Consider the following 27,749-nt stretch of genomic DNA (forward strand, 5'->3'; position numbering starts at 1 on the left):
AACCATTGCAGTTAAAAAAAATGTATAGAATAACGTTAAAAATATACCTATGGATACTAAAAATAAATAAAACTCATATTATACAAAACCCGTTTACGAAAATAACAGCACCATGGAGTCATTCAGGTATCTTTATGTCATTTTATGTAATATTGGAACAAATTTACTTTCATTATCGTCTCAGTTGTTCATGGATTTGTTGAATGAAAAGTTATATAATTGTTTTCATTTCAAAATATCTTAATTGTATGATCTTAAAAATAGACGTTTTAATGTATACTATTGTCCACTAACGTCTGCATGGGCACGGCATTTGACAACTGATGTTCCTTGTCTTGTGACTTTATGGAATATTCCTTAATGTTTTGTATTTCAACAATGCGCTGGTTTTTGCAATAAAAAGCTCTGCTACTTCAGAATCAGTCCTGGCATTTTGAAAATAAATGTATCAGTTTTAACGATACTCATGGCTACCCAATCTATCATTCATATTATATTTACAACAATTAATTCAATCAATTTTTTAAAAATATAAACGGCATATGCATCATTAAGTATTTGCATACATTGATTCTCCTTCAAGTAGTTCTTTGATACATTGGTAGCAATATTCATACTGCTCCTGTAAACAAAAGAATAAAAAAAAATGAATTGCAAGTAATAACAACGTTGCACCGACAGTAAATATAACATCTTAGAAACTTTACATACGAATTTATTATTTTACTTTTCATTTACATCTATAAGGTTTGAAAAATATATACTTTTCTTTCCAAATCATTTTTGTTTTAAATAAATCTTATTTGTTTATACTTATTTTAAATTGATATAATTTTATCATGATTATTTTTTTCGTTATGCTCTAAAAGAGGGACGAAAGGAACCAGAGGGACAGTCAAACTCATAAATCGAAATAAACTGACAACGCCATGGCTTACAATCTGTAGTTTGCATTAATGTGCGCTTTGGTTGTGAATGTATCATAATTAACGCTATTACAGCATGTACAGTCAACCCTTTCCTTTACACTTGATTATACCATAATTGACACGTGTACAGTTTTCACTTCAAACAGATGCACACAACTTATGTATCTTGAAACCAAAATTCTTACAAATACTTTCTCGACAAACCCTTATACAAAAAAAAACCAGATTATTGTGTTAGTCTTTAATTCTAATTAAGTTAAGCATTTTTTTTTTATTTTAATACTCGCTTGTACACCAGCTGTAGGAAATTATGACCATTACTAAAAAAACCGCAGTTGACATGTTTTGTTCTGTTTCATACTGTTATTTGTCTTTTGGTAATTATTTAGTTTTTGGCCATGACACTGTCAGTTTGTTTTCGACTTATGAGTTGATTATCCTATTTGACATCTTTTGTCTCTGTTTTACATCACAATGCAACTAGCTTTTTAGCCAAATGCAAATATTTATTTGTAACAGAGATTTGGAGTATTTTATTTTTATGTTTCGTTCCAATTAAAATAAAGACCTCAAGTTTCGATCCAGGAAACAATCAGTAACATACAATTTCTAGTATCGGTGACTTGTTAACTTTAGCTATTAGACGATTAACCACATCCTACTTATGTCTATCTTAAGCATCATCCTACTTATATCTATTCTGTTTAAGTGTGATTTTAATCTATCAAGGAGAAAATCTAGAAACCCTTCCCTATAAAGTACTATTTATAATATTAACCTTAATGTTTTACCTATTGACCACAAGTATCGATGGACTTATTTCCTGTACTTTTGATTTTAATCTGTATTATATATAAATTATATATAATTAATTTGATTTTGATCAATGCATTCTTACCCATATTACCCGCCATACAACGTTTGATTCGGATACAAGGGCTGCATGAATGACAATGGGAATCACAGACCAGCAATGCAATGACTTTATTCTACCGAAATATACTTTGAAACTGGACGTTTTCCTATGAATGTACTGCCGTGTGATTATGTTTTCAAACAACCTCATATTTGGGACACATCTTTTTTAGATACGTGCATTTAAACATTTCATGATAATGTGTAAATAATTCACTTACACTGGTTTTGAAGAATTCTGGGCGTGTGGTTTGAATTTTTCTTACAACTTGAAAGACATCGACTTCCTCATCTATTTCTATTTTATCCAAAAGAAGATAAAGTGCTACAAACAACCCACTTTTGGTGCATCCGTCTCTAAAAATGTTACGGAAAATGTAATACATAATTTAGTACTAAAACTGATTCAGTACAATTTAATTAAGAGTATAAAGCTACGCTGGTTTTTAGAGTTTTTTTTCTACCAACGTGAACAAATCAAATATTCTGGTTGCCTAGGTTGAATATTACTAATTACTAGATAGTAGTGACCTCTCTCCTACAAGTATGATACATTATGTGATGCATTTTCTCCCTGATATTCAAATTCATCTTGCAAATGAGAAACTAGAAGGTAATGGAATCTACTAAATCTCAAAATTGATACAAAAATTTCAAAATAATATCGACAATAAACTACAATACGCTCTTTTTATATTGAAACAGTGGTTTAAGTCAAACTTGCAAAAAAATACAAGGGAATTTAGAAAAACGAATGCACTTTTCATTTTACTAGCACGTATTGGATAGTCATTTAGTCTCTGTTTCTTTGCTTATTAGAGAAATTCGAATGTGTATAAGGGTCCGCATATGTCATGATCATCGGTTCAATCTCGTTGACACTTTAATTTGTACTTTGGTATCATTTTACATATGATGCTTGTATAGTAAATATTACAGCATCAACGCAAATGTTGGTTTTTCTTCCATACGTGGAGTTCTTGTATTTAGCATAAAAGATTATGTTATGTTCAATCTTATTGTGGAATTGAGTATTGTTTTATATCTTAAATTTAGGTACCTGCATACGACCGTGATAGGACATTTCAGTGATTTCCAACAACTAACCACACTTTTCAGAAAATCCACCATTAGCTTTGTTGAAGGTAGTGCAACACCTTGCCAGTCGCTTGTCGTAAATACATTTATAAGTCCTTTGTCCTGTTGTTTCTGGGAAGAAAGGGATACATATCATGATTTAAGAATTATTTATTGTATACTTAGTAGTTACTACAGATAAATTGTATATGTGCAATACTGTCAAAGGCAATCGTGTTGTGTCTGCTATTATTGACAATATCGATATATGTATCGATAGGAAAGGCTTTACCACACCTTTAATATAATTGAAGCCATGGTCGGTGGTTTTCTCCGGGCACTCCGTCTAGTTTTACCAATTATAACTGGCCGCCACAAAATAACCTAAATGCGGTCCTCAAAAGAAGCGTCAAAACACTAAAAATCAAATCATCGTATCGATGTCAATCAATGTCAAAAGATTCATTGATATATCTTATTAGAATTTTATTAAACATTATAAAGTATTTCATATGAAAAAAAAGTTGGGTTTTATTTTATCCAGACAACAGTTTGATGATAACAGTCTTAATAATGTGTGTACTCAAGTCCTCTGTCATATGACAACGCTCACTTACCAATCGTGAAAAAAAGTTAGAAGTGGCGTTCGTCCACGTCATTTTGACTCTGATAATTTTTTTATGGTCAATTATTGCACATATCCATATTTTGATATCCAACGATAATTTTGAAATAAACGGAAAAATGTGAGCTTATAATACAAAAAGTTACATAATACATTTCAAATTGAACTGTTGCTCAAGTGAAAACTACATATTAATTATTATCGTTTTATACCTTATATTTCAAAGCAATCTTAAGTTTATCCATAGTATGGTCCTCTTCCTGTTGTATGCTAAAGTCATCAATTACTAGTGTGTCTGGTCTTCCTAACCACAGTTTTGCGTACTAAAATAAAAATGAGCATACAAATACAGTTCCAAGCAATGTCCAATATGAATATGATAGAACAGTTGACATACAAATGTAAAACTCAGAAATATTTAACCTCGAAGACACTTTATGTTTATTGTTCGAAGCGTTTGTCTGCATTTACCTTCACCAAGAATGCTTTAAGCCGAAAATTTTGAAAACGTGGTACTGTTTTACAAATTATCGCTATATTTGTAAGGTCTCCTCAATTCTTAAATATCAGACATTTTTAAGCATCGTGCTTTCACATAGATATAAAAATTCTGAAGAAGGTCTGACAAAACACACGTCCAGTGACAAGACATTTAAAACAAACTTACTGGGTTAACTTGGTCCAATAACACAATGATTCTGGAATCGTGGTCATATATCATAGTATAGAAATCCACAACAGTGTCTTTCATTGGACATTGTGTTACGAAGAATCGGCTTTCCTCTCTATATCCCTGAAGATGTATAAAAAACATAATAACTCAAACAACCAATTGTACGAAATCCATCCAGATCTATTGAAATTACAAGTTGTATATACGTGGCCAAGAAAAAAAACCCAACATACAACAAAACAAAACAAAAATACATAAAATCAGAAAACAGAAAAAAAAACAAAACAAAACAAACAAAAACAAAAGCTTATATTACAAATAAAGACAAAGCGATACCATTACTGTTTTTCTTTTTACCAGTCATATAATTAAGGCATGCAGATAACAATAAACACTCGGCATTAAAGTTAAAAAACATAACATCATATGTATTGTTAAACAAATTTGGCATATACAAATGGAATTGTGAAAACATATAAACATAGTCTTTATTATTAGTCCAAAATTAATATCCATAGTATTTTAATTAATTGATTTTCTGATATTCGTGCATACTGATAGATAAAATGATAACAATTAGACAATAAACGTCATGCACATATAGTGTCTTGAAATATGAAATTTATTTGTATGAGGCTTAGAAACGAGGGAAATGCGAGGTTATACCGAGCATTTTCCTGTTTCGTGCAGAATACAAATAAATTTCATATTTCAAGACACTATACGTATATTGTCTTTATACTGAAATCGATGAAAAATTAAAAAAAATATGTAACAAATATTGTTAGAAAATAGTGTCTGGAATTTCCCTCATGGGGTACCATTTTGGGGAATTTTCTTATGAGCGTAGTCCAGGCTGTAAGACATTGACATTTAAGGGCATCCGATACAGTTTCAAGGGAGTTAACTCTTGGCGTGACGTTAAGCGTTTGAATTCCCGCAAAACGTCACTTTTTGCGGGACGTAATGCGTGTAATTGTCCGTAATAAGAAATTTAATGTGGAATTTCGATACTCCAATTTCTGTTTCTCCCTCATGCTGACTTCTACGCCATTAATATTAGTGCATTTCATTCTAACAGGATAACAGTCTAATAACATCATAAGAAATAAAACAAATTACTGTTTCTTTGAGATCTTCAACAAAATATCGTATAGTGAGCAATCTCAAGACGACTGACCCTTTTGGTGCATGTCCATAATTTTATCATTTTTATTATAATTCATCATCCATGACATTTGATTACAGCACAGGAAACAAATGATATTTTAAAACTTATACCGAAAATGTAGGTACACGCCGCTAATATTTTTTAACAATGATACAACTTTTATAAAAGAACAAAGTTCTTATTTCTTCCACGTTGCACGTATTTTATCTAACAAAAGGCAATAGCCAACAATATGTTTATACACCCGTAAATTTTTTGACGGGACGTATTATGGTATACAAATGCCCGCGTCCGTCTGTCCGTCGTAAATATGGTACAGTATATTATCCAAATTTCATTGAATTGAACATGGTTCTTTTTTCAGTCATGATGGTCAAATGATCTGTTTAATTTTTGGTGAACTTTTTGAGTTACAGGATTTTGTAAGTAAAACAGGTTTTTTTTCACAGTTAGCGCTGTATCTCAAATACGATTTGTGACTATTGCTTAAAAATTTACACACTTCTTAGTTATACTAATCTGAAGATCTGTATATACTTTTTGAGGATGATTCAAAATTTGATTTTAGAGTTATTGAGTTTTTGACAAAAAGAGGGGTTTTCACATGTCGCGCCGTATCTCAGAAACTATTTAAAATTATTGCATGAAACTTCACATACTTTTTCTTTAAATTATTCTTAAGATCTGTATACTTTTGTGTGATGATTCGTTAATTCATTTTTGAGTTCTTGAATTTTTATTGAGCTTCAATTTTGGGATCATATAAAATATGTTGTGATATACAAACTTCCTATTCCTATTCCTGTATAAAATTAATGGCATAGCGTTGAAATAGTAATTTATTACTGATATTGACGATTTTAGAACAGTTCATCTCAACCTCGTTGTTATTGAAACAATCTTTACTAGTATAAGTTTCCTGACGTATAAGCGCCATTGACGATGTGCTCCAGAGGTTCTTTCTAACAGACAAAGCAGACTAAAAGCGCATCGTTAGTTTTTTTTATTGAGACAGGAGAGGCCAACCATTTGTACAGAACACCATTCGAATGGGGTAGATAAAGGCTTCCAAGAATGTACAAGTGACATGTCTGACTCTGAACATGCCGTGTTATTTTAAAAAACATGTATTATGTGTTTTCATAATACGACGGGCGTATCATGCGCTCGTGGCGCAGCTGTTTATTTTGTTCTTTATATTTTCATAGATATATTAAAGAAATGATGGAATGACAGTAAATACAATGCAATTTCCAATATAATCAATATTTTCAAATGGCATAAATCTTTTAAAGAATAGTTGATATACACTGATTTTCGAACGAGTCCATACGATATCAGTTTTATAAAAAGTTGGCAAGAATTGCACACTTGAAAAATGTAATTAACCAGAAAGACCGGAAGGACAGACAAAGGAATGGACGTGGGATATTTTATGTACGCGCTATATGGTGAAAAGGGGGACACAATGTTTAGGATAAATCGCGTTTATCATGGAATCAAGCACGGTGACCTATATTTTTTATTTGAGATTTGGAGAAAGCATGACAAAATGCAGTTTATGCAGAAAAATGATTAAAATGTCATTTTCAGAAACAGTTTATTTCCATTGTTCTTTTAGGTTTGAAAAAATACCACTTTATGCATCTGGTCCGCAATGTCAAGCACGGCTTGAATAATTGTATAGTTATTCGTGCAGTGATTTATTTTTTTCCTTTGTGTCACTTATCACAGCTTCAGATTGAACCCGCTCTTGATAATTTACGACGAAAAATATCTGCTTCAAAACATTTATAACATTGCCTAATGTTTTTACAAAATTGCACAAATCTCCAATTTTCAGCATCAATTTTCTCGAAAACAAGCACGGTGACCTATGTTTTATTATGTGTTTTATTTTATAACATGCCAAGGCCTACAACATATTACAAAATTATAAAACGACATTTTATCGAGAAACTGTGTCGGATGCCCTCAAGGAATTAGAAAGTGAAAATGAACTTAATTAATAAAATTTTATAAACATTGTATATAAATTACCAATTTGAAGACATAACAAGTTTAAATTCATAAAAGTTTGACCATTGTTATTTCACGTTGTCATGGTTGTGACGTGACGTTGTTGATGAAATACAGTAGTTCTAATAAGTAGGCGGGGCTTATAGGTAAGTTGAGGTCATTGACGTATAAAGCTAACGTTTATACGTATAATTATCTGTATAGTAAAATAGCTGATTGCAGTATAACAACACTTACAGGTATTATCACTGCGTTGATGTAATTAGTTCTTTTTTTTCCAAATGACATAAGGTATGGCCTAAAGTTGTCGTCTGCAATAAAATGTAATATGCGATTGCTCAAAATGGAACGATCAATTGATAGATCACCTTATATTTGACAATGATCCTACGATAATTAAAGTCATAAGAAACCTCAAATTAAAAAAAAATATGCATAGGTTTTTTATAACTAAATGGATAGTTGTCACTATACAACTTATGTACATATACTTTTTTCTGAGGAAAATTCTTTAATTGTCCACATTAAGAAGAAGTTTACTTATTTATAATTCCTTGCTTCCTTTCCAGGAAGCAATTCGCCGACATATTTTCCGTATGCATAGTGACCTGAGCGTAACCCTCCTCGTAAAAATCCGGTGATCGCAATACGCATGGATCTGTCATTAAAATAAACAAGTTTCTGATTGTACATGTTAAACACGTGCTCAATACCCATGATTTTTGTTATTTGTTTACTATAAGGTGACAATCGGTAATCTTCTGCTTCAAAACACGGCATTTAATTAGCAGCCATATTTGTTAAATCATAATAGACAGAGAGAGAAAAAATTGACGATTATACGATATATTTGCGTAAAAAATGAGAAAATCGTGCACAAAGGACTTAGTTTATGATATATACATGCATTGATTCAAGAATTGGATAAACATTATTTTTCACCACTGATCACTCGTTTCATATGACTTTAACTTTTATTCTCAGGAAACAATAAATGAAAATGAGGTTAAAGATAAACAGTAAATCTTGCCCAACTTATTTGAATGTACTATACCTATTTTATCCATAACACAGAATAAATAATTTTCAATAAATTTCAAATCTAAAATAGACATTGTTAAGAAAGATTTCTAAACATAACGAGAAATATGTACTTACGTGGAAGAATGTTCTTTACCGAATTCTTTGATATGTTTTCCCTCAAGTTTGCAGCGGAATATTCAGATGCAGGATACGAAGGCCGCAGAGTTTGTAATGTCTAGTTCAAAATACAATGGCATTGCAAGAAACATTGAAATAAGTCATCAATAAAAAAAAAACAAGTTGTGTTGTCCTTTGTATGAAATGTGTTAACGTTAGCGGTTAGCTTAGCTAAAAAAGATGGCTCAAATGCCATTTTTTTTATTTATGTGAATTTTATCAGACAAAATGTGTATTGATTGATATTGAAGATACTTATACTAATTAACTGGATGTGTAATCATTAGTCGTCGTTGTTTTCATGTTGTTTCACAAATATGTATGCATATTGATAGCAGCAATGTGTTGTTTTGTGGTTTCATTTTATTGATGTTATTCAAGGCCAGAGTTGACAGAATGTGTCTACTGAACTTTTGGATTTTTATGCATCCTTGGTTGATGTGTGATGATGTTTAATGTCTGGTTAAACGTCTTACCTCAAACTGCTGTTTGAACGCTTTCTGGTTTGTTGGTAATGTTGTACTTTCCTGTACCTCCATATATCTACAAAAACCATTCTTCGGAATATTTGTTTCTTGTATAGTAAACAGTTCTAGCAGTGCTTCAAATACTGTTTCATATTGTTCCTATAAAATGTTAAGTATGCGTGTTCAATGATTTATTAACAAATTGCCCACTGATAAACCCTTCACCAAGGAAAAATCATTAAAAATCCTCAAAAGTATAAGCATCGACATATAAAAAAGAAGATGTGGTATGATTGCCAATGAGACAACTATCCACAAAAGACCAAAATTACACAGACATTAACAACTATAGGTCACCGTACGGCCTTCAACAATGAGCAAAGTCTATAATTAAATAAAACCTATATCAATTATCTTTAATTTAGGGCCAAGGTTTTTAGAACTATAATTCATGTCTACTTTTGTTACAAGTAGTGTATCAAAATGTGTATACCTTAGCAAACAAAAATATCAAGAAAAAAATATAACAATTTGCAACGTTTATTACAAAAAAATATCCATATACTTCAGCTGCCTACGTGTTGAACACGTGTTGAAAAAAAGACATAACGCTGAATGGCTTGAATTAAATTTGAATAGTGCAGTAGGCCTTTCACTATCTTGCGTTTTAAGTATAAAGATATACTACATGTAGAATAAGGCATACTTTTGGGCCAACAGTAGCTTACCAAATTACATAAATCGATTCAAAAGACAAATTAAATCAACACACATAATCTGAGTGAATCTCATTAACTCCAAAAGAAGCGAAACGAACGGTTGCGTTGACAGGGTAAGCGTCTCCTGCTATGAATGCATCAACTGCCATACGAATCCGAACTTAATTTTAAGCTTAGACGACATATCGTGTACGAGTATTTAGACCGCACGCGTACGGTCTGGATCATATGCAAGAATATATCGCTAGTGAGTTGCGACACAGATATATATCGTACGTGTTAATAATTGCATTAATGTATGTTTCATTATGATACGTTATTCTGATTGGCTACAAGGTAATCTGGCGTTATTCCCAATCAACTTTATTACACAATAATATTAATATCGTTTATAATTACACGAGGTACCTGTACCGGCGTCACACATCAGCGTATAGCTCCGACGTACGCCGGGCGTGGTAAAAAATCACGTACGCTGCCAATACGCTAGTAATTTTGGATGCATGCAACCTGTCAATCCTATCTGTATCGTGTGCACAACGATCTTTAAGCATGTATTGGGAGTACGAGAAGCGTACCTTAGCGTATATCGGGCGTTCAATGAACGTAAGTTGGCGTATGCCTGGCGTGTGTCTAACGTAGATGGAATACACGATACGTATGAAAAAAACTCTTGAACGTATTTGAGACGCGTCCCAGAGTTGGATAAAATGTTTATGCTGCATAAAAATTTCCTCGAGTTGTAGCGTTCACCAAGCGTTTACCTTTTTATTTCGACTTACTTCAAACTTATGCAATGCGCGTTTAACGATTGCTAAGCGTTCCTCTGGCGTTCAACTAACGTACATGTATACCGACTTTGTCAATTTTCTCTGTACGTTTGGTGCACGCCGGTCTATACGCCAATGTGTGACGCCGACATAAATAAAATGCACAGATAAATGAAATAAAAACTTGATAAAAATCATGTTATCATGATCCTAGCTAAAAACTGTAATTATAAGTATTGAATGCTTCTTTTTATAACTTCATAGTGTTGATAAAGCGTTGACGTGCGCACATTTTTAGAATGAAGCGCGGAAACAAAATGTACCTAGGTCAACGATTTTACACCCAATAAAGTTACAAAAAGAAGCATTCAATTCTTAAACAATTCGTGATAGAAACAAATAAAGTTTTATGTCGTGTCGATTATTGTTGTTCTTCTGCAAAACTCTGTTTACTTAGTTTAAACATATTTATTTATAATTAATCCCTTTCCACTTTGCAGGTTGCTGCCTTGTAGCGGCATTAGCCTGCTCTTTTTTTAAATCTACAAAGGTGTCTATGACGTGCAAAGACATATGGCTCTCTCTTAACATGGGTCATCAATTTTTATACTGCACTCGTTCTATTTGAGAGGTCAAAATGCGTTGACCGTATATTTCTATGTCATATACAGTCACTGACCTGATATCACTTTTCCTCATGAATATTTAAATAGAAATTGTCGAAATTGTGTTTAATTATTCATATGACCTCTTCAACCTGTTTTTGTTTTCAATGTAAACAACGATGCGTTTAACGACTCAAACTTGTTTCTTTTGCAATTTTCGGGAAAACATATTTCACTTTTTAATATTTTTTGTTTGCAACCTATAAATCATTATGTTTTATGTTTATTGTTGATATTTTAGTCTGCAACGAATTCGTTCACCATTGATTGCGGTAATCATGTACATTTCATCGTGTTTAATATTTCTCCGTCTGTGTGATATGAGGCCTTTTTAAAGGGGGATTTTCCCCAATATTTGAATAAAAAAAAATAACATTAACATAATAAACAACAATTGAAAATGTTTTTTTTTTTTAGATTGCAGTATAAAGACAATAATAGTGCATTGACTTGACATATTAACGATATAAGGATTCGGCCCGAAACGGGGAAAATGCTCGGCACAGCCTCGCATTTCCCCGTTTCTAAGCCTCATCCTTATATCGTTGATATGTCAAGTCAATGCACTATTATTGTCTATATCGTCCCCTTCCGACGGACTATCATTGTTTCCTTAAGACCATACTCGCAAATGGTGACAAGGGAGAGCCGAAAACTAACTCCCTGAAAGTTTCACCCCAGAACGGGGATCGAACCAGGAACCTTTGTTTTAGTAGTCCGATGCACTTACAACTACACCACGGCTCTTTATTTTACCTCTGTTTGAGCACAACCTTGGTGATAAAGATCGTATAGCGGGAACATGCGCGATCGTAGCGTTTCTCTTGATATGATAACGCCATACGATGAAACAGAGGGTATGTTACTGCTGCAAAATGTGAAGTTGACAATTGGAAAGTTGCAATCAATCATCACATTTGTCTAAGTTCTATATTGATCTTGTTGCTGTCGATATGTGCGAATATCAATAGAACGCTGTTCATCGTATTATTTAATTTGTCTGAAGATAAAAAAAAATCCGTGTGTTCGTTCCTGAAAACGTCTTCTTTTAACACGATCTAGACATGTATGAGCACCATTATCAAAGCTATGTAACCTTTCGGAAAATACACTCTGAGACTGATAGACAGCAACATTTAAACGTTGCTTTCCTCTTAAAAAGAATTTTCTTTGCCTCGTTACAGATTTTTTTTCTTGATTTACAAATATGCACTCAAAATAGTTATCAGTACTCAAAGTTACCTACCGGTGTTTGAATCATGTTCATCCGATCTTTTCTCATCATCTGAACATATTCCATAACATTAACGTTGTTGACCTTCTTTCCATGCTCATATAATGCATCTATTGCAATAAATGTCCCTGTTCTTCCTACACCAGCACTAAAATGATATATAGAACGGCAAGATCAATATGACATATTAAGCGCTTGCAAAATATGTGTTTCACTTTGCTTCTTTTACATTCAAATCAAAGAAATTATTATTGATTTCATGTTTCAAATGTAAAAATATCAAACTTTTGTAAGAAATAGAACTCGTCTTGACAATTAAGACTAAAATACAATACTACAATTAATACTATATTACTAAGTCTAGAGGATTTTTGTTTTTTTAGTATTTAATGTTTCAGTATGGCATTATAATGCAAAAAGACCGGAATCGTACAAATCAAACCATGTTTATCTAATATTTCATTCATACCTGCAGTGTACAACCATAGGTCCAAGCTGATCACAATCTTCGAGTTTGACTTTCCTGTAAAAATGTACCAATTGGATGCTGTCAGGAACACCGTGGTCTGGCCATTGAGTGAAATGAAAATGGTGAATGCTTCTTTCCGTTTGGCTCTAAATAAAGGTTAGTATTAAATATAAATCAAAAATACAAAAATGCAGAAATGTTTACCTAACGTCTATGAAAAAATACACCATGAACAGCAACAACATAAAAACAACTAAAATAAAACGGGTTTGGTTTGGCTTGAGGGGGGGGGGGGGGGGGGGGGTGCTTCAATAAAGAGGATGAGAAAGGAGCATAAACATGAACATGAACAACAGTCAAAGAATAATATTTGTTGCGCATCAGGTACCCACTAAATAAAATATTTTTTTGAAGTATTAAGTGCTCGAGACCATGGAACCTGAACATTTGTTTTGAATTGAAACTGTGTCTTTCCATACCTATCCTATTGAAGCAGGGACTTTCTATACTGATCTATCTTTCGGACTTGCGTTAGAAATGCGGGTTTTGTGTTGAAATAATCATTCGGCCTTGTGTAAAAAAGCGGGTTTTGTGTTGAAATAATCTTTCGGCCTTGTGTAAAAATGCGGGGTTTGTGTAATAATAATCTGTCGGCTTTGTGAAAATAAAACTGCGGCCGCCGCAAAAAGGAATAGGGAAATATGAATATGCGGGCTGGAATAATAATAATTTGCGGTCGGGAATGATAATAATTTGCGGGCAGGATTAATAAAAAAATCTTCGGGCGGGAATAATGATAATTTGCGGGCGGGAATTTGAAGGCCGCCGAATAATTATTTTTAATGCATTTCTAATGGGAAAATAATCGGGGGGTTCACTGTGGCTTTCCATAAAACTGTCTTATCCGAAATTTGTTTTTCTTCATCAATTATATATTTGTTATCAATTATTTACTGACTACATTTTGTACTTTGTACTTTGACGACTTTGACTTATTAGCAGATTTCATATTAATGATAATTTAAAATGGTTACAGTTTCGCTCTAACAACTATCAATTACCCCCAAAAACGCAATATAGGTGAACATTGACATTGAAGCTCAAGAACTTCGAAAATAAATCATTTGATTTCAACAATGTAAACGTTTTACATTTTATAGATCTTCACTTGCTTATCATTTATGTTTTTAAATGATTCTACTTACTTTTAAAAGCTTTTAAAATTTTCATTGAATAATAAACACCAACAAAATGGTAAATATCGTCATTTAATGACAATGTAAATGTAAAGAGTCGACTGATAAATTCGACCATGTTGACTATATTCCAGATTTTTTTGGCTGATGAAGCTACCTTACACATTATCTCTGTTTATTGATGTTTAAAAAAAAAAAAACACGCCAGCGATTGTTAACAAATATTATAAGATATCGACTGATGAATTTTGTTAATGGACTGATATGCAAATCTTACTTTGCGGATAACTTTTCATTTTCTAGATTTAATTAAGACTTCATTAAAACGCAATACATGAGTATTTGAAATAAAATAACCTATACATTTTATAAAAGTCGCAGGATGATTTTGACCATGTCAACGTATTCATGGATCTTGTGAAGCTGTTCATGCTTTTTTGAATCAATATAATATCATCTACTTTTGATGATAGTCATAGACACAAAACATGGATACACATCGTTTTTAGGAGCGGTATTTTTTCGCTGTGTTGAAGACCCATTGGTTACCTTCACTTGTTTTTGCTCTTTGTTCGGGTGTTGTCTCTTTGACACATTCCCAATTTCCATTCTCAATTTCATTTAACTGCATTTAATATGCTTTGAATCAATTCCCGTTAATCCCTATATTGATATATTATTTTTACATAAATGTACTCTGAATATCGTTTTTTCTTTAACTTCTCAACTATTTTATTTATCTAAATTTATATATTACCCTATCTTTATTGTTGGATATAGTTATCAGTCTGTATACAAATAGAGTATTTTCTTTTTCTTTTGTCATTGTAAGTCGATAATTGTGTACTACCATTGGGTCATTAACTGCATCGGGCCAGTATTGTACACATTTTTCCTGAAGAAAATTCATTAACATTTGATATACTAACATTGAATAACTACTCGGAAGAAAAAATGATTTCAAACATCGATCCTGAAACATCTTTTAGTAATTAAAACATGTGTAAGTAGCCTGCCACGTCCACTCTGTTGTTGTTACTATTTTTCTCATTTTATCGATCTGTTGAGTTACTCCTTCCAAGGGGAGGATAAAACACACTCTAATATGTTTAACCCCGTCTCATTCTGTATTTGCATATCCACATTCAGCTTCCTGTTATTCATTAATTGTCGTTTGTTGCTGTATATAATATTTGGTTTTCGTTCATTATTTTGTACATTAAACAGACTGTGTTTTCTCTTCTAAATTGTGTTATATTTGTCATTCGGGGCTTGTTATAATTGCTGGCTATGCAGAATGTGTTTTGTTCATTGTTGAAGACCTATAGTTGTTATTTTCTATTTCAATTATTCCATTTTGGAGATCTGTGTCATGATTGGTAATCATACCACATCTTCTTATGTTTAAAGTAACGTTCTAAATTTCTTTTTTTCTCATATCTTTATCTGTTGCAAAATTTTAAATAAAAAGCAGGGCGTGTTTAATGTCTAGCAATGTCTTCAAAACAGTAATTATGATAATGATTTTGTTCTATATCCAGTACAACTTCGAAGTGTTTTTTTGCGTTATCTTTTAGGAAACAAATTAAATAGAAAAATTGTCAATATGTTACATCGTTTGTAGACGTGGTTCAGAAGTGTTTCTCGTTTTTTATTTTGATTAGACCGTTGTTTTTTTCCGTTTGAATGTTTTTTTCACTAGTCAATTTTGGGGCCCTTAAAGCTTGCTGTTCGGTGTTCCGTGTTGAAGACCGTATTTTGACTATAATGGTTCACTTTTATAAATTGTGAATTGGATGAAGAGTTGTCTCATTAGCACTCATACCACATCTTCTTATATCTACATTCATATCATCCGCCATTAAACCTATGTCCTAACTCTGTATATCACGAGGCATTTGAAATCGGAACAATCACGGATTTTTATAATCCTTAGATGAGGATGGTAAATTGACTTCCAGTGGCAAATATTACATGCATATATGGACGAAAATATGTTTATGTAATATACATATTTATATTAGCTCTGCTCGTACTATAACTATATACCAAAGCGGAAGGTTACATGTTTTAATGTCTTCCTGCTTGAACACAGTTTACCTTTTTTCCCAGTTAGTTTTTGTCTTAAATCTAAAATATCACAAGCATGGTGTAGAGACCTCTCACAACCTTCCATATCAATTTTCAAAATCTTTAAAGGTAGGCATAGTGCCACGATATAACCATGGCAATATGACCCGAAGAGCAATGTATGGTGGGCCAGAATTTTACAACACATACCACATCCAACATCTAGTATTAGAATCATCTTTAAAAATGTACCATTCGATTCTTATTGAATGTTGTCGAATTGACAAACAAACCACATCGGGTTTTTTAACAATTGTTTTCACCTCTTAGGCCGAATTTTTGATTTGGTGGTTATGTAAATGCTTAATAATTTTTATATAATATATATATATTAGATTTAACTGATTTATTATATTCAATGTGATAATGCAATTAGATACCCTGTTTCCCTCTTTCAGCTGTGTAACCATTACAATTTTGCCAACATTTTCCTGCCATATCATATGCCAAAAATCTCGAACGGTATTTTTCTTGGGACCTTGAATCAGAAAATGAAATACAGAAATAAAAAACTATTGGTAGTAATCCTTTTTTGCCAAATACCATCATCAAATTGGTATAAAAGTTGAGTTGGAATCTTTCAACCTGAAAAGGTTTGCACAATTTCAATACCTGTAACATATCTGTTGTAACTTAGAGAGACATACCAAATTTACACTTCGATCCCGTTGATCATACATGTATGACATAAGGTCTGAACTATAATCGGGATAGGAACTCTTTGCCGTGTTGAGCATATGAAATCTCGAAAAATATTTTCTGTCCTCGTATCTTTGTGTATTACATATTCATATATTTTTAAACTACATTTTAATGAAAATTAAATCATCATAACTATTCAAAAACAATATAAAATATTTTAAACAAAAATTTTGGTTTTTGCAAGTATTATATTTCTACAATTAATACACTATGTATAAGACAGCAACCAATCACTACATAGTAATGAAAACAAGACATCTTGAGGTCATCAAAATCATTAAACAAAGCTTATGGTCCAAGCAATACAAAAAGCCTTGTGTAAAGCCTTCAAACTATCAGATGCAATTATTTAAAAAAAAGTATAACTTTAAAATGAAAAGGACGCATGTTTATGAATTGTCCGTATGATTTATAGGTTTGACTTATTAGACGTTAAGATAGGTTAAGCCTCGGTCACACCTTACCGGATAGCTCGAACGGACGCCTAACGGATAACTTTTTTTCAATCCGTTCATGTCCGTTAGACGTCCGTTCTTATCCGTTAGACGTCCATCCATATCCGTTGCATGTCCGTTAAGCGTACGTTTTATTCGTCGGCGTCCGTTCTGTCCGGTTGAAAATTTTGAGCATGTTCAAAACTTTGAACAGACGTCCAACGGATAAAATGTCCGTTGAACGTCCGTTAGGCGTCCGTTTTGTACGGTACTCGTCCGTTTCGTTTCCGTTTTGTATCCGTTACGTGTCCGTTATACATCCGTTGGAGGTCTGGAAGATAAATTCACCAACGGACTTCTACCGGACGTTTAACGGATAAAACGGATGTTGAACGGACGAGAAACGGACTTCTACCGGACGTAAATTGGATAAAACGGACGATGAACGGATCTGAAACGGATAAATGCCAATTGAAAATTTCGCGTCAGAAATGCCAATTATTGGTATGTCAGATTTCTTAAGGTTCATGAATTCTTATTATTCGTAATCGATCTTAGAGTATAGGCACGTCTTCACAATCAAGCAGTTCTTATTCAGGCTAGACACTCCCTTTGGCGGAATTTTGAAGAATAAACCAAAACCAGTTAAATTTGCTCTTTCGAAGTAAATAGACGCAGATATATTAAAGATATGAGACGACTGGATGCAAAGCAATACTAAATAAATGCTCAGTAGGAATTAAAACGAATTAAAATAAAACATTTAATTTTGGCAAATTATTACAATTTCATATGAAAAAACAATAATAGACGTTAAAGTTAATCCAATCAATGTTCAGCACCACCATTCATCAACAACACTTTGACCACACGTCTGTATTCAGCGGGCAACAATAAATCTGACATCTACACCATTGTGAATTAATCCGTATCCAAATTATCGGTTATAAACTCTATTGCTCCTTTATTATCCTTTAATCAGTCGATTATATTGTAAATTCGTATATCCACAGTAACACCGGCAAGGAACATACACTGAAAAATAAAACTTCCACAGAAAATGAGACTGAAACTACTGATTATAAATATTGGGTGGGATAAATAATGGGAGGGTTAGTTTTCGGCTATCGACGGCAGAATGAAAAACTTAAAATTCTTTAAATCACAAGTATATAAAGGAACCAATCAGAATGCATTGTTATGTTATAAAATTCATAACAAGTTGTATCATTAGCTGTATGTAAAGAACCGAAATAATTCGAACAGTATAAAGTCTATTTCTTTTATCTCTAGTCGCCAATTATATATTTTTAATTAATTAAAAATAGCACAATTTGCTCTTTCGAAGTAAATAGACGCAGATATATTAAAGATATGAGACGACTGGATGCAAAGCAATACTAAATAAATGCTCAGTAGGAATTAAAACGAATTAAAATAAAACATTTAATTTTGGCAAATTATTACAATTTCATATGAAAAAACAATAATAGACGTTAAAGTTAATCCAATCAATGTTCAGCACCAAAACCCCAACGGCCAAACAGTAACTACAGCACATTGATTGATATTAAATAAAATTTAAAAGCTATTTAAGTTACAAGCAAAAATAATGAAAATACTGACATGAATGGTCAGAAATCACAAAATATCACTGACATGAATGGTCAGAAATCAAAAAATATCACTGACATGATTGGTCAGATATTTCTAACAAATACATATAATAATACCGACATGAATGGTCAGATATCAAACAATACCACTGACATGAATGGTCAGATCTTTCTGACAAGATTGGCCAGAAAACAAAATGTTCCCTTAAGGATATATACAATCACCCACTACGTACTGTAAGCACAATTAGACAAAAAAGGCACAGAATAAGATTGCTCCTTCTGTTTAACAGTAACAAGATGAGACTTAACATCCTCTTGTTTAACAATGAGACAATACTTGAACAAAAAAATTTGTCAATTTTAAATTACCAAAATAATTCAAATGTAACTTACAGATGGGTGAATAAAGTTCACAAACTGGCATCCCAAACTTTAAAAAAGGTTTATAAGTAGCTACAAACTGAACACCACGTTTAAAGCATAAACTTCTTAATCTAGAATTAATAGTAGTGACAAAATAACTTGTATTCTGAAAATCAAGTAAGCGTGGAATAATTGCTGACATAACTATGACAGTATGTGGCTTAACTAATTTCTCAATTGTAGAGATAAGCACATTATAGCCTATATCAAAATCAGCAATCTCATAGGTACCAACATTGTTGGTTCCTACATGCATCAGAATTATATCATAATTTACCTGAATTGTTCTACAATTAAGCAAATTGATCATATCCCAAATATTTGCTCCAGGAAAGGCTTGCAAGTGACACCTTCTTATAGTTTTAACATGCTTGGCTATGGAATCGCACACCAGAGTAGACCTAAAATCTATAAAGAGCAAAATTTATTTTAAAACAAAGTCTTTAATTTGTTCCGCTACATTGATTTTATCAGACAAAGAACTGACAATATATTTAGTATAGCAATTGCTTTTCCAATCACCCATCAATTGGATAGAACTAGGAGAAACCCCTGCTTTCGATGCCAACGTTGCTCCACCTCTTCGGAAACTATGGGAAGAAAATAAATTTGGATTTAACCCAATTTTACAAAGTAATTCTCTCAGTTTATTCTGAAACTGGTTATAAGTAATTGGTATGCATTTCCCCTTTTTTTTATAAGAAAAAGCAGCATCATCTGACGTGCAAGGATTTAAAGAACACATCCTTTTATATGCATTTACTGGGCAAAATTTAGATAGAGGATATGCAAGCAAAGGTATCCTTAAAATACGATTACCCAACTGAATTGTTTTTGTCCATTTGAATGCAACTATTATAAGAGACGGAAAGACTGTAACATCACCTCTGCACAGCTGTTTATTTTTGTCAAATTTCTTGGTTGATACTGGAACTAAATTAGACTTCCTGCTTAAACCAGTTACACAGAAACATTTTGAATATATATGCGATTTACATGTATTATTATTGTCGCCTTTGGTTTTTTCGTATGTCTTGTTCATCCGTTTTATCCGGTACGCTTCCGTTAGGTGTCCGTTTTATGCGGTACTCGTCCGTTGGATGTACGTTCGACATCCGTTCTGTCCGATACGTGTCCGTTTCTCGTACGTTGCATATCCGGTGTGTGTCCGTTAGGCATCTGTTACACGTCCGTTTTATTCGGTCAGTACATCAACGGACTCCCAACGGATAACAATTTTGTCAACGGACAACTTTTATTTTCATCCGTTAGGCGTCCGTTCGTGCTATCCGGTAAGGTGTGACCGAGGCTTAACCTATCTTAACGTCTAATAAGTCAACCCTATAAATCATACGGACAATTCATAAACATGCGTCTTTTCATTTTAGTAATATTACCTTTAAATTTTTGAGTAGCATGCCAGTTTCATATAAATTATACCTTTTTTTTTTAGATTTAGCATTTACCTACCTTGGGCTGCTATGTAAGCCTTTTCTTTGTCATAGTTCTGAAATTAACATGCTTCTTAGTATTTAAATAGCTTTAAAAATATCCATGGTAATATATTATAAAGATATTAATATTTCCAAAAAATTCACATTATAAATAAAAACATACGTGTATGACAGATAATTCTGTGATATTTTTTACAAAAAGATTTAAAAACAGGCTATTATTTGATCTTGGAATGATTTTTAATTACGGAATTTGCTTAATTTCGTGATATTGAATTTTTTAATAAATTCCATGTTTGTTCTGTATTATAATGTTCTGTGCTGCGCACAACACTTTCTATTACAAAGAAAATAGTTTATTTTCAATAGAATGTACTGTGCACTATCTAACCAAAATACATTGTATGGAAAGTGTTATTAACCGCCCAAAAGACTATGATACCAAATAAACATGGAATTTATTAAAAAAATTTAAACACAAGAAATTATGCAAATTCCATAATCAAAAATAATTCAAATAATATCCTGTTTAAATGACAAAATAATAAAATACAATAAACAACTCTTCAAAGACACAATGCTTTTAAAATCATAAATATTTTATTAAGCTAAACCAAATCAGAATTAAAAAAAGGAATAAAAAAGAATAAAGAAAATGCTTTTGTGTCAAATCTATGTTTTCTTAATTAAGTTTAATTTATTTTATATATTTATATATGATGTAAGTATAAGGCATAACTCAATTCCCACTTTAAATTTAAATTATTATAATTTCATAACCTACATCAATGTAATTAGCATTAATATAATCCGTCTTTTTGTTTCCCTTCAGTACAATACGTGAATGATCATCTAAAAGAAAGAAATAAAAATATTTAAACCAGATCTTGCATAGTTTAAAAAAGTATATAACATACTAAACTGGTAACGTAAATTGATAATTTTGTATCAATTTCATTTGTGCCAATAACGATTAAATGATTTGTTATGAACTTCCGCATTCACAGTGGTTTGGAGTTTCTTATTTTTGTAAAATAAATTGTGAAATAACATTTGTGAATATTGCAAGACATAACAGATTGAAGTTGGGCTAAAATGAACACGGCAAAACATATTTAAAATTAAAGATTTTCAAGATTTGACCGCCGTACATTTTTTTAGAGACCTGTTTCAAAGTATATAAATTAGATTAAATATTATCTGACTACAGACAGAATGTTTGAATATTTCGTGAAGTGTTAATTTCAAAATTGCCAGATCTTTTTTTTTGATTTATTCCAACATACATGGCCATGTTGTTAGGAAACGGTTTTTGACTTTATTTTCTTCTTTTGAGCCTTCAACGTGTGGGTGGACAAGACCTTTAGGTAAAATCTAAAAAAATAAAAACATGTTCAGTGCTCTTAACTACATGTAGTTCATTAACTACAGTTACTATCAAAGAGCTTACCATAAACTATTGTAATAAAATATATGAACATAGTGGAATAAACCATTTTTGGAGCGTAAAAAAATCTTTTGATGTTTTAGATAAATTACGTGCTTTTGATGGTCCTTTTGATTCTGTTGACATTTTTTTTAATTTTCTACTCTTTACGCTACATTTCCACATTACCTTATTAAACAAAAGTTTTCCTATTTAATTAAATAATCGTTTGGTAAAGCTGAATGCAAAGATATTTGCTGCAACTCATTTAAAGCCTTCTTCTCTAATGAGAAAGGTTTATATTTCACAGCTCGTTTGCTATGTCCATGTCTGTTGTGACGTTTTTGATTTTAACGAACGCAATCTATGTATTACTGGTAAATTATTAAACCAGGGATATCGTTACCATAAATTACTTAAAACCTTTACTAAATTTTTCCATAGATATAAAGATTTGGTTTTGAAGTTTGGTTGTACCTGTAGAAAACTTATTTTAAACGGGAAAGCACATCCTCATTTTTACGGAAATGCTGTTGACCGTGCCCAGAAATTTAGAAATCATCCATGTAAACTTGTCGCTCCTTTAAATAAACTTATTCTAAAAGGTTACCTACTCAACACTGTAATAAGATCATTTAATATTGTTTTTATTGGTATAAATATTGATTTTGTTATCAGTAAATTAAAAGCTAACGAAATATTACTAGTGTGTTACATATTTGTTTTTCATTCATTTTTTTTATATATAAATAATTTTAAGGCCATTAGTGTTCTCGTTTGAATTGTTTTACATTGTTTTATCGGGGCCTTTTATAGCTGACTATGCGGTATGAGCTTTGCTCATTGTTGAAGGCCGTACGGTGACCTATAGTTGTTAATGTTTGTGTAATTTTGGTCTCTTGTTGACAGTTGTCTCATTGGCAATCATACCACATCTTTTTTTTTATATGTTATACATGTAGTGACAAATGTTTTAATTTTGAATGTTATAAAGGCTATTGGGAAGACAATTTATAAAAGACTACTTGGACGTCGTACTTATGGGTTGAGAAAAAGCTGAAATTGCAAGATAATTTACAAGTGAATTGGAAAATACTACAGCATAAAAATCATTTCAATGCAAACGTTAGTTAAATCAACATACAATTTAAATCTAAACCCGTACGTGCTCTGTAAGGGTAAACAATTCCTGATTTGCTACGTGTAGTTACACGCGCCTTACACGTATAACTGAATAGACAGACGATTTTGTTTGTCATAAATCCAATTATAATACTCTATCTTGAATTGAAAACATAACCCTGCATGTAAGATAAGTATTTCGCGAGAGATATCAGAACCTCGGACTTCTTATTTAGGATAAATAAAGTGCAGGCGTAATTGCACTTCAATGTAAATTATCCGTGCACAACAATTGAGCAACAATTGCATTTGCTTGAAGTAAAACATGTGAATATAAAAAGAATATTTTTGATTTCAATTACAAGACAGATTGTGAATGTCTAACCTCGTATTCGCCTTTGTAACCTCTGTCTACCCGTTTTCCTTTAATAACACTTTTCAAATTTTGAATGTTTATCTTGTAGACAGAAAGATCAGTAGGTAATATTTGTAACACGCTATCATTCCTTCCAGATGGTAGTTCAGTTTCCTCTAGATCAGTGTCTTGAAGGTGAACAGTTACCTCCCTTGTATCCGATGTAATGGCTGCATTTACATATTCGTGTTCATTACTGCTTTCGCCTTTCTTATCTATAAAAAAAAAAATTCTAACACTTCTATGACTCAAATTTAGCAAAATTTATTAGTAGGTACGCAACGTTTCCCTCTAACATGGAATTATTGGTGATTATTTTCATAAATATAGACGAAAATAATTCAGATAAAATTTTCATGCGGCACCCAAGTACATGTATATCAAATATTGTAAAATAAAAATGCTGAAAAAAACCATAATCAATTCAGTATTAAAATTCTTGACACAGAGTTCCTGAGATGTAGTTTTTTTTTGCAATTCTGCTTGTTGTTGAGTAAACAGCTACACTATTGGACGTATAAATAAAGTTAACATTAAACAAAAGTAATGGCAGCTATTCGTTTGTATTGACAATTTTTCATTTAAAATTAAACAAGAAATGTCATGCTAAGTACACCTCCACTCGTTATAGATACTGATAATTTGATGATCGTTGAAAATATAAAAACAAGTGAAAGTCTTCTGGGATGATTGACATAAATTTTGAGAACAACAGTCATATAAATAAACTCATCATAGATACCAGGACTAAATTTTGTATATACGCCAGACGCGCGTTTCGTCTACTAAAGACGCATCAGTGACGCTCGAATCCCAAAAAGTTAAAAAGGCCAAATAAAGTACGAAGTTGAAGAGCATTGAGGACCAAAATTCCTAAAAGTGTTGCCAAATTCAGCTAAGGTGATCTATGCCTAAAGGCACATTGGATAGAGACATTTTAAGCATTGCACCAGTCCACCGGTACATATGTACCCATCACATAGTTGTTGTAAGTGTTTATAACGTTAAGAGATCGTGACAAGATACTATGGTGACCGGAAGTGACTGTGTATTTATACATGCAATACTGCTAAACGGACTCACTTATTTATCAAGGGTGTAGTTGCTAGTTTGAAGAAGAGCAAGATATGACTTCATTTATATATCCTATGTATATTATATATATGTCATTAGTTGATTAATAAATTGGATACAACAGAACTATGGCTATAGAATTACAAATCGAGTATAAAACTATTTCAAAACACGGAAGGAGCAAAACGTAACGAAACAATTCCATTCCGATAAAATAAGCAAAATGTAAGGTATCGTCAGACAGGAATTAGCTGCTCGGGAAAAATTAAGTCGGTCACAAGGAACAAATCAAATTACAGACCACATACTTATGAAACGAAACTTATGAATGGAAGAGAATATAAATTGAATGCAGATATAGAATATTTCACACATTTTGATTGGGTAGATGATATATCAAAGATATGTCTTTGTAGTTTGCGTATAAGAAAATTTTCTTGTAATAAAATTAACGGTACCAATTTTCTTGCACCAGATGCGCATTTCGACAATACATGTCTCTTCAGTGATGCTCTTGGCCAAAAATATTTGAAATCCAAAGCTTAAATAAAAGATGAAGAGCTATAATCCAAAAGGTCCAAAAAGTATAGCCAAATCCGTGAAAGGAATCAGAGCTTTGCAAGACGGAGATACATACCTTAATTTATAATAATTTCTAATATTTTTTAACAGCAAATTTTAATAACACAAAACATCCGTATTTTCATGCCAGTACCGAAGTACTGGCTACTGGGCTGGTGATACCCTCGGGGACTAATAGTCCACCAGCAGAGGCATCGACCCAGTGGTAGTAATAAAATTAACGGTACCAATTTTCTTGCACCAGATGCGCATTTCGACAATACATGTCTCTTCAGTGATGATCTTGGCCAAAATATTTGAAATTCAAAGCTTATATAAAAGATGAAGAACTATAGTCCAAAAGGTCCAAAAAGTATGGGCCAAATCCGTGAAAGGAATCAGAGCTTTAATTTGCAAGAGGGAGATACATACCTTAATTTATAATAATTTCTAATATTTTGTAACAGGAAATTTTAATAACACAAAACATCCGTATTTTCATGCCAGTACCGAATTACTGGCTACTGGGCTGGTGATACCCTCGGGGACTAATAGTCCACCAGCAGAGGCATCGATCCAGTGGAAGTAATAAAATTAACGGTACCAATTTTCTTGCACCAGATGCTCATTTCGACAATACATGTCTCTTCAGTGATGATCTTGGCCAAAATATTTGAAATCCAAAGCTTATATAAAAGATGAAGAGCTATAATCCAAAAGGTCCAAAAAGTATAGCCAAATCCGTGAAAGGAATCAGAGTTTTGCAAGAGGGAGATACATACCTTAATTTATAATAATTTCTAATATTTTGTAACAGGAAATTTTAATAACACAAAACATCCGTATTTTCATGCCAGTACCGAAGTACTGGCTACTGGGCTGGTGATACCCTCGGGGACTAATAGTCCACCAGCAGAGGCATCGATCCAGTGGTAGTAATTAAATTAACGGTACCAATTTTCTTGCACCAGATGCGCATTTCGACAATACATGTCTCTTCAGTGATGCTCTTTGCCAAAATATTTGAAATCCAAAGCTTATATAAAAGATGAAGAGCTATAATCCAAAAGGTCCAAAAAGTATAGCCAAATCCGTGAAAGGAATCAGAGTTTTGCAAGAGGGAGATACATACCTTAATTTATAATAATTTCTAATATTTTGTAACAGGAAATTTTAATAACACAAAACATCCGTATTTTCATGCCAGTACCGTTGTAATAGATAGATGATACTTAAACTCACTAAAGGTAGTCCTTTGACTTGATTTTGATTTGTCTGAGTATTTATCAATCGTTGATTTTGATTTGCGTCTGAAAATATAAAAAAAAACACATTATAACATGGTTAAGCACAACTATTCTTTCTTAAAAAGTTTGATATTGTGGTTGTTGTTTCAATTTTGAAAGTTATTTTAATGTTGCAATTGTTAAGCGAATAGACGTGTGAAATGTTTTATCATAATTCTGTATCTCAGAGTATTTGTAAAACTCTATTTCGAAGTCATCTTATAGGTTCTTACAGTCGTCAATATATATTTGGTATCGTGTTTCTTAATACTTATTTTAAATAGGATTTGAATAAAACACCTCGTTTTCAGTCTTGTTTGAAAGAAGATCTGTTTTTGCCGTATTAATTTGGAAAACAAATTGCATTTTAAAGACGATCTAGGGATTGCTAATTAACTTTGGTAAACTGTTGGTAAGCTGTTGATAATAATCACTGTAGGTCAATATTTCAATATAAAAAGACAAAGCAAACACAGTAAAGCCGAAGAAAAAAAACGGTTTTCACTACAAACTGATAAACTTATCACACCTGTCACGTACAAGATTTGTATTCACAATCTTAGTATTGCCAGGCTAGAGTTCAGCAGTTTGACCACTTAGACGACTCGACCGCCTCGGCCCGTAAAGTGTGAATACACATGTGTAACTTAATAACTTAATTGCTAACTGACCTGGAGGTACCATGGTGTCAAATAAATATTATAGCACCTCAAATAAATTTCGCCAAATAATGTAAAAAGTTAAATCACAAAAATACTGAACTCCGAGGAACTACAAAACGGAAAGTCACTAATCAAATGGCAAATACAAATGATGAAACACATCAAACGCATGGACAACAACTGTCATATTCTTGACTTGGTACAGACATTTTCAAATGTAGAAAATGGTGCATTGAACCTGGTTTTATAGCGCAAAACCTCTAACGTGTATGACAGTCGCATCAAATTCCATTATATTTACAACGATGCGTG

General features: G+C 32.3%; 1 protein-coding gene across 1 annotated transcript; it reads right to left on the reverse strand.

Moving 5' to 3' along the window:
- Window positions 1-536: 536 nt before the first annotated feature.
- Window positions 537-26,802, reverse strand: LOC139489637 (receptor-type tyrosine-protein phosphatase epsilon-like). The gene is made up of 17 exons (XM_071276271.1): window positions 26,732-26,802; window positions 23,825-24,069; window positions 22,178-22,265; window positions 21,676-21,743; window positions 20,908-20,944; window positions 16,640-16,737; window positions 14,887-15,024; window positions 12,934-13,079; window positions 12,477-12,612; window positions 9,086-9,235; window positions 8,568-8,667; window positions 7,647-7,720; window positions 4,214-4,339; window positions 3,759-3,869; window positions 2,905-3,053; window positions 2,066-2,201; window positions 537-622 (listed from the first exon to the last, which is right to left on the reverse strand). The coding sequence occupies exons 6-17, from the start codon at window positions 16,700-16,702 to the stop codon at window positions 551-553; spliced, it is 1,401 nt and encodes a 466-aa protein (XP_071132372.1). The 5' UTR covers window positions 16,703-16,737; window positions 20,908-20,944; window positions 21,676-21,743; window positions 22,178-22,265; window positions 23,825-24,069; window positions 26,732-26,802; the 3' UTR covers window positions 537-550.
- Between the last annotated feature and the right edge of the window lie 947 nt (window positions 26,803-27,749).

The sequence above is a fragment of the Mytilus edulis genome, chromosome 1, assembly GCF_963676685.1.
Source record: "Mytilus edulis chromosome 1, xbMytEdul2.2, whole genome shotgun sequence".
NCBI classification, from domain to species: Eukaryota; Metazoa; Mollusca; class Bivalvia; order Mytilida; family Mytilidae; genus Mytilus; species Mytilus edulis.

What these genes read in the sequence shown, in the direction of transcription:
- LOC139489637 (XM_071276271.1), bottom strand. Translation starts at nt 16,702, where the DNA reads ATGATATGGCAGGAAAATGTTGGCAAAATTGTAATGGTTACACAGCTG. An exon ending in AGATTGCTTTGAAATATAAG is followed by an intron (nt 3,054 to 3,758) that starts GTATAAAACGAT and finishes CTTTCTTCCCAG; the next exon opens with AAACAACAGGACAAAGGACT. An exon ending in CCTATCACGGTCGTATGCAG is followed by an intron (nt 2,202 to 2,904) that starts GTACCTAAATTT and finishes TAACATTTTTAG; the next exon opens with AGACGGATGCACCAAAAGTG.